This window comes from Toxorhynchites rutilus, chromosome 1 (assembly GCF_029784135.1).
Source record: "Toxorhynchites rutilus septentrionalis strain SRP chromosome 1, ASM2978413v1, whole genome shotgun sequence".
Lineage (NCBI taxonomy): Eukaryota > Metazoa > Arthropoda > Insecta > Diptera > Culicidae > Toxorhynchites > Toxorhynchites rutilus.
The window spans coordinates 126,656,693-126,665,791 of record NC_073744.1 but is presented as its reverse complement, the minus strand read 5'-3'; the positions used below and the strand labels follow the sequence as shown (position 1 = coordinate 126,665,791).

General features: G+C 41.0%; 1 protein-coding gene and 1 pseudogene across 1 annotated transcript in view; one reads left to right on the top strand and one right to left on the bottom strand.

Annotated features, from left to right (window-relative positions):
• The window catches only part of LOC129761892 (dopamine receptor 2), a 427,954-nt gene that overhangs the window by 206,978 nt on the left and 211,877 nt on the right, over positions 1–9,099 (bottom strand). The window contains exon 3 of the mRNA XM_055759725.1: positions 5,152–5,236. Within this exon, the coding sequence (XP_055615700.1) occupies positions 5,152–5,236 (85 nt within the window). The remainder of the gene's footprint in view (positions 1–5,151; positions 5,237–9,099) is intronic.
• Positions 1,322–1,474, top strand: LOC129763870 (5.8S ribosomal RNA; annotated as a pseudogene).

Sequence of the window (9,099 nt, the reverse complement as noted above, 5' to 3'; positions counted from 1 at the left end):
TTGGAAGGAAAGGGTTGATCGTCTCGGTCTTTGGATCGATGATGGGATTCCCATTCCTTACTGCACTAAAGGTATTACTACTTGGATGAAGGGCCGGGGCCTTCGAACTTTCATCCTATTGTAGGGGCCATACCTTGCAGTGTGTGCGCGGCTCTAAACTACTAGACCCGGCGTTATAGATCTCATCTGTTGGACTAGGTGCGGTGTCTCGTACTTCGCATGTGCGCATGTGAACGTACAGATGCCCCCTGGCGAGTCCCCATACTAGTGAGATGGGATTGGAAGGAAAGGGTTGATCGTCTCGGTCTTTGGATCGATGATGGGATTCCCATTCCTTACTGCACTAAAGGTATTACTACTTGGATGAAGGGCCGGGGCCTTCGAACTTTCATCCTATTGTAGGGGCCATACCTTGCAGTGTGTGCGCGGCTCGAAACTACTAGACCCGGCGTTATAGATCTCATCTGTTGGACTAGGTGCGGTGTCTCGTACTTCGCATGTGCGCATGTGAACGTACAGATGCCCCCTGGCGAGTCCCCATACTAGTGAGATGGGATTGGAAGGAAAGGGTTGATCGTCTCGGTCTTTGGATCGATGATGGGATTCCCATTCCTTACTGCACTAAAGGTATTACTACTTGGATGAAGGGCCGGGGCCTTCGAACTTTCATCCTATTGTAGGGGCCATACCTTGCAGTGTGTGCGCGGCTCTAAACTACTAGACCCGGCGTTATAGATCTCATCTGTTGGACTAGGTGCGGTGTCTCGTACTTCGCATGTGCGCATGTGAACGTACAGATGCCCCCTGGCGAGTCCCCATACTAGTGAGCTAAAGGTTAAGCCGATCACACGGTCTTTGGACGAATGATGACAAAAATACGTCCCAAGTGATGAAACCGGCGTGATGTTCATTCTGCAAGTGCGATGGGTTCTAAGAACCCAGGAGTGGCCTGTACATCGTATGTTTACATGCGAACGTACTCTCCAAGTGTGTGTTTCAAATTTCAACCCGTGTTTCAATTTCAGAATGTGAACTGCAGGACACATGAACACCGACAAGTTGAACGCATATTGCACATCGTACAATCATTGTGCGATGTACACATTTTTGAGTGCCGCCTATATTTACCAATTTAACTATATGCGCTGCTTAGGTAGCGCATATGCGTAATGGTGTTTTTCGGCCTTCAGTGGTGGAAAAACATTGAAGATAGTCAAACGTGCGAAGGCCCCGGCGCACGGCTTGATGAACACACGTCCCAAGATGAAAGTCTTTGTGTGTTCCATCTTCTCCATACATGAGATTGTTCTTATAGGCCTCAAATGATGTGTGACTACACTCGGCTCGTGGATCGATGAAGACCGCAGCAAATTGCGCGTCAGAATGTGAACTGCAGGACACATGAACACCGACAAGTTGAACGCATATTGCACATCGTACAATCATTGTGCGATGTACACATTTTTGAGTGCCGCCTATATTTACCAATTTAACTATATGCGCTGCTTAGGTAGCGCATATGCGTAATGGTGTTTTTCGGCCTTCGGTGGTGGAAAAACATTGAAGATAGTCAAACGTGCGAAGGCCCCGGCGCACGGCTTGATGAACACACGTCCCAAGATGAAAGTCTTTGTGTGTTCCATCTTCTCCATACATGAGATTGTTCTTATAGGCCTCAAATGATGTGTGACTGGATTCCCTGAGTAGCTGCGAGCGAAAAGGGATGAGCCCAGCACGTAGAGGTGGTGCGCGTTTGCGTGTCCACCGTGTTGCGTGGCATCTGGACACCTGTGACCTCCTACAAACGATAGGTTTACAGGCTGGGAGTTGCGAGTTGCAGAGAGGTGTACACTTCGATCCTCTCAGACTACCCATGCTTGAAGGTTGGCCTTGTACGTGTACGGTTGTTGTGTTTGAAAGAGAAGTCCTACTGTAGCTTAGTGCTGCATGTGGTGACTTCTCTTTTTTTTATTTAAACATTTTCGGGCACTTGAAGGTCCATGCCGAGTGTCGGAGATAGGCATGTGGATGGGGTACGTGTACGGTTGTTGTGGTTAGAAGAGAAGTCCTACTGCAGCTTAGTGCTGCATGTGGTGACTTCTCTTTTTTTTATTAAAAAATTTTCGGATGCCTGAAGGCATGTGGATGGGTCACATTCGACTGCAACGTGGTGCGTGAGCGATGATATGTGCGGGTAGTCACACTGATCGCGCATAGGATGGCTTCTATTGATTTGTTTCAAAAGAACCTTCCTCGAGGTGCACGAACTTTCTCAACACTTGAGATGCCTTATGCTAGACATAAGATAGGCATGTGGATGGGTCGTATTCGACTGTAACACGGTGCGTGAGCGATGATATGTGCGGGTAGTCACACTGATCGCGCATAGGATGGCTTCTATTGATTTGTTTCAAAAGAACCTTCCTCGAGGTGCACGAACTTTCTCAACACTTGAGATGCCTTATGCTAGACATAAGATAGGCATGTGGATGGGTCACATTCGACTGCAACGTGGTGCGTGAGCGATGATATGTGCGGGTAGTCACACTGATCGCGCATAGGATGGCTTCTATTGATTTGTTTCAAAAGAACCTTCCTCGAGGTGCACGAACTTTCTCAACACTTGAGATGCCTTATGCTAGACATAAGATAGGCATGTGGATGGGTCACATTCGACTGCAACGTGGTGCGTGAGCGATGATATGTGCGGGTAGTCACACTGATCGCGCATAGGATGGCTTCTATTGATTTGTTTCAAAAGAACCTTCCTCGAGGTGCACGAACTTTCTCAACACTTGAGATGCCTTATGCTAGACATAAGATAGGCATGTGGATGGGTCGTATTCGACTGTAACACGGTGCGTGAGCGATGATAGGTATGGGTGGACATATCATTCGCGTGTAGGATAGTAGATGCTGAGCAAATCATAAACTTTTGAAACAGCCCAATACTAGTGCTGTTGTATAAATGCGTGATAATATTACACCTCATTATAAAATGGAGTTGGAAAGTGTTTTCTAAGAGTAAAAAGGGAGTCTATCTATCTTGGTCTGGACCGTGTATGTGACAAAGTATGCGAAAAGCTTTAATGCGTGCTTGTTTGTAATGTGTTTCTTGTTTCGCTCGGTCATATTAATCTAATGTTGCAATACAGTGCGGACTCGATTATATACATTCTCGGATACCTCTTCACTGTATATAATCGAATCCTGTATATAATCGAGCCAAAAAAATTTTTTTTATTCCATTTTAATGCATATATTTTTCGTTTATTGAATATAAAAAATAAAATTAATTTTTGATTCATCCTCTTAAAGTCAGAAAACACCTTTCTCACTCGAAAAAAAATCTACTACGCATATGTTCGAATTTCTACAATGACAAAGCTATAAAACTTTGTTTTGTTTCAGACTCTGTTGCCTCAAGCTGACTCTACATCAAAAAGTACGCTACGTAAGACGATTCTGTTGTTTCCATTTGAAATATGAGAAAATTTGGTACAGTATACAGGAGTGGAACATCTGAATTAGTGGATTTCAAAAACATTTTGGAAGTGGAAAATTAATTAGTGTCATATCTACTCCTCAACATTTTTTTTCCGTAAACCATTACGAATTCAGTTTCGATAAATTCTTTCGATTTCCATTTTGTCCATTGTATGACCATTTCACCTGCACAACACACTATGATCTACTTCCCAGTCTGCTTATTCCAGTGAAGTACATCGGAAACCCTTTTTTTGTGGAGCATTTGACTGATTAACTCAATTTTTTAAAAGCAGTTTATGTACAATACAGCATTTAAGTATTGAAAACATAACCATAACAAGTCTGTTTTAACCCCACTTTCGTTAAACGTATTTTGTGTTTCAAGGGGGTTATCCCTAGAGTAACGTCGGTAAAAGTGAGATTTTCCCTATCGAATTTACATGACAATTCTCTCCCAATTCCAATAGTCGGGCGACTCGGAAGTACAACGACAAATGAACAAAGTCGCACGAGGCATTTTTCACTTACATCGATTCTCACAATACCGAGACGCATGCGTGAGTTGATTGTCACGTCGTGAAGTAACATTCGGAATAACCCAAAACATTTCTGTATATCCTCTATTTTATGTTACTCTTAGTGAGTGAGTGAAGAAAAATTTCAGGAAAATTCGAATGAAAAAATATTCCAAAGATAACATAAATTTTTCAATTGAAAAACAGGAAAATGACAGATTGACATCAGTGGTGTTTTATTTTTTATATATTGTAGACTTCAATACAATCTTTGATTACTTTTGCAGAAATTAGAATCGGTTAGGATTGTCATATGTCATATGTGTCAGATGTGATTCAACTTGGTATCCATTATGATTCAGTACTCCCTGACATCAGCAATCAATTTGTAGTTGCAATAACGTTCTCAGTGAACCGAGTGAACTTCATGTAACGCGCACATGTTTTTGCATCAGCACTTTAAATTGTCCTGTCAGCATGTCTGCTGATGTCTTAAGTCCCCTCACCCGCAAAAACGTCCGTTTTCTGAAAGCACATGCGAGTATGGAAGCGGGATGGAAGTTAATCTACAATTCTAAACACTACAGTAAACACACTTTCGCGTGCATATTTGGCTGATGCTGGCGACAGCAGTCAGCCAGGGAAGCTGTGTATATCTGCTATGCTCCTGTCAGTAACTCTCAGTAAGCATTCCGACAGGGAAACCCGCTTTGGCACAGGTTCGTAAACTTAGAGCGAGGAGACCGGGGATGCTACTTTTTTTTCGTTGATGCTGTGCATTGGAAAAGGTCACGGGCGCACGATAAGGAAATGTTCTCGAGAAAATCTGGAAAGTGAGTGTAAACACTCCGAACAATTCTGCAAACACTTCTCTGGCATTTCCATATTGATATACCGTCGACAGTTGCGAGAGCTGATGGTGGAGGACAGCTGAGTGTCTTTTGAGTGCTGATTCCTAGAGGTTGCGTTTCTAGCTATTATTGGGGCATCGGGGGTGAAGAACCAGAGGGTAAAAGTGCTGAGGATGTTTGTGTTTGGTGAGGCGTGTAAAACACCGAAAAACGGTTCGAAAGGAACGTGTTGAAAACTGTTATTTTACTGGGGGAGTGTTTGTCAGAGTAGTTGATATAAATGGCGCAGGACTTACCTGTGAAGCCTTCGAACGCATCGTGGGCTGATATTTTCGGCGGATTTTCCGGGGACAGCAGACGCACAAAATTCGCACGAAAGCCCTGAAAGCAAAAATGGGAACGATGATTAATGGTGATTGTTTTTTGTTCATTGCAGCGTGATGTGCATTAGAATTGCTGCTATTTTCAATTCATATCAAGGCTAGAAGACAAATGGACGATTCGAGTTTCACTTTGTCATCCAATAATTTATCCTTTCATCGGATTGTTTTCCCGGAAACAATACGGACAAATGCAATGCAGATGGCGAATCAAGCTGAATTGCCTCAAGAAGGAGAACCCATCTTCCTGTCTACAGACATTCAATTCAAGATGTAATTGAGGGCAACCGTACAAGTAAACAAGTCGTATCGTTTGTTGACATTTGTTCGTCTTTTTCTGTTCTGAAGGACATGAAAACCCGTGAGCCCCCACACTGAAAGCAAATAGTTGTTAGCACTTCTCAAAGTTGTGACACTTGGTGGGAAATATGGGTGGCGAAACACATCACATTGGGTGAAAATTGAATTGTACAGATTTTCTGAAAAAGAAGGTGATAATTGCCATTCAATTTAGACTGCGAGAGCGCGCGTTAGAATTTGGAACGCACATCGTTTCTGCCATAGTATTTATGAAAAAAAAAGAAAAAAATTCCTTCAACAGCGATTGCAGTAACCGTTTTTCTTAGAAATACTAGTATTATGTGCACATGTTTGGGGAAATTTCGAAGGTTTCCTTCCTGGAAACGGGGATATACGGATCGATTACAACGTGTTGCCTGGAATTTACGGAGGGTCTGATGGATTTCTGAGTATTGCCAGAGAGATATAACATGAATGGATTGTTATTTCAATACAGCAAAGAGAACGGTCACATGAAGGTGTCTTTTCGTCACCTTTTCTCTGGTTGATTAACCTTTAAGCTCATTTTTGTCCTACAATAGCCTGGAAATAGGCCGATGCTGATACTAGTTCGATGATCTTTTTTCCATGAACCTCATTTTTCATATGGAACCACTAGCACAAGGGAATCTTCAGTAATCCTAATGCACAAACTACTAGTTAGGAAATCTAATAAAAATCTCTAGGATTACACCATCAGCCAAATGCGTACTTAGTCTTAGAACGTCCAATTACAGCTGAGTCTTTTTTGTGTTATGATTGCGTCACTCACTAATGATAACTATTTTTTTTATGACACCTATTTCCAATATTTAAATTGTTTTTATTATCACGAGCGAAAAAAACACTTCAAACACTTGGTGTGTTAATTGAACGGCAAATAAATTTCAGTTCTATTTTCGTGTTGCTTTTGAAGTGAATTGCCATTCACGATCCGTTTCAAGTGACGTTGATACACAAATGAAATTCGTTTGCGTAAGCGAGATTATCTATTGGCGTGGGTTCCATATTATTGCTCATTTTTGTATTAACACCTGAAAATCCTCAGAGACGAACCAGTCTACGGCTGAAATTCTCTTAAATAAAGACAAAAAAAAAACCCTGAAAATTATGAATCGTTCATCCCGAGGGTACGCATAGCATTTTTTCACGCTGGTACATTTTGCGATAAGTGTCCTTCTAATTTATTCCAAACTATGGTCGATCGGTTAAAAAAATGGCTAAACTTGTACAGCAATTCCATGCCAAACCGATATAGTTTTATTCCTTTTTTTTTTTTTTTTTTTTTAAATCGTTTATTTTTACAGGCTCAGTTACATAAGTTTAAAGGAGCCAAACTCCTGACGTTTTATTCCTTATCACAGAATATTACGAGGTATGGCTATTAAATAACGAAACTGCGCGCTCATATCTTTTGAACTACTTAACCGATTCAGATGATCGATACAGCACTTGTTCACTAACTGGGCTGCTCTCTAACTGGGCGCTCGCTAACTGGGATATAGCCCAGTTAAAAATCAGTTAAACGTCAAATATAACATAAACAACAACATTGGTGAGGGATACTCCAATGCATCACAGATCTATAACCATAAATACACTGAGAGAAATAATTAGTATGTATTCATATAACAAATTTTATTCTCACTAGTATCAATTCGATTGTCGTTTTCTACCGTACAAACTATTCGTACATTCTACGTGAGTGAATGGTAAATACAAATGTCAACATTTATAGTAGAATATCGGCTCAAGATTGATCCAGTTTTCGGGACTTCGGACCAACGTCCAATTTATCAATATCGGATTGCTTTTGTATTGTTATGTATGTTGTAATAATGACAAAAAAGGTTATGTTTTGTTCATCTTTTTCCATCAAATAATATTTCAACATACAAAATGTAATCGATTAATTTGAGAAGCAGAAAATCTGAACCTGGTGCAAATGAACTGTGATACGAACGAGAGCATGATGGGTGCATCCAATGTGGTCACGGATGTTGGAAGCAAGGTGGAGCACAGTCTGGCAGCCTGCGTTAGAGGGGCATACGATAACGCGCATGATAAGACTGCATGCGGTTTGCTGAGATTAATTTGCTTCCCTAAATCACCATATCACCACCAGACGTCGGCGCTGTACATATGACATAACGGATCTTGATACGACAAATTCCTAATACGATGTAATATGGCCTCAGTTACGATCTAATATGATTTACTGTAGAACGAATTCCCACAGTATGACCCAGCAAACATTAAATCGTTTGAGCAGCCATAATTGGAGGCGATATACATACATCGAAGACACATTTGGATGATATATGATGCATATAACTGGCATATACACGCACAAGTGGAGGCGATATACCTATATGATATATTTTATACGCATACAACGCCGTTTATGAGGATATACGATGCTTTTCACACTGATATGCGATTTAACTCGACAATACTATGTAAAATGAATAGAATATGCGTATATAATACTGCATATCGTGATAGGGTAAGAGATCCAATTTTCGACCCTGTGCTAGTTTTCGCACCATTACTGAAACATTAATTAAATAAACACCATAAATGATTATTGAGAAAAGTTTTGATTGCGGGAATATGATTCCACATTTTTCCACTTCGACTAGAAATTGAAATTCTTTGATTTAAAAAGATAATGTTTAGTTACCTTGTTTTTTTAAATTTATTGCTGTATGCAGGTGTTGCATTTTTATTGCAGTAAAAAAAGACTCAGACACACGAATTTTGGCCATATCGATAATAACATCATTGTAACAGGATCACTGGACCACCTACAACCCGATACACATGCCCTTATGGCAACAAAATTCTAGCAAGTGCGTCACGCTGTGCAACCAAAATAAACATGCGAACCATGTCGTAAATTCAGGCCAAGGTTCCGATGGTTATTTATTGCATAATATGACGCGCTGACCATTAACTTCCTTTGTTTACTTTTGCACTTCTTCGCTAGCTTCGCTAGCGTGAATTTAATGACAAACACATGCTTGCGCAAATGCGCAAACGTTTCCTATTTATGCTTTCGATTCCGGTTGACATCTTTTCGGACACATGTGTTATGTGTTTTACTACAATTCGCCTGACCACGCATAATAATAGAATTTAGGTTGTAGCTAGTTGTAAGAAATAAACGAATTGAATAAAAGGGAGTCTGACCCAGTTGGGCAGACTCAGTATGAACGCGTACGTGAAAGTCTTTTCATATAACCGAAAGAAACTACTGGGTGTCCACATGGCGATCCTGCGACCTGCGACATGGCGACCGAGACCGGGACTAGTGTGATCTGTGCGGTACTAAGGGTGAGCCGGAAAGTGTTGTTGTGCGACTGAACAGAAACCAATTAAGCAAATTAAGGTGCAAACAGTGATCTACAAATTTATTTCTCTCGAAAGAATAAAGTGAGTGATAGACGTTGGTCAAAGATTGTAGTGAAAGAAGAAGAAAATTCCGACAATGAATCGCTTGTTCCGGATTGATTGAACAATAAA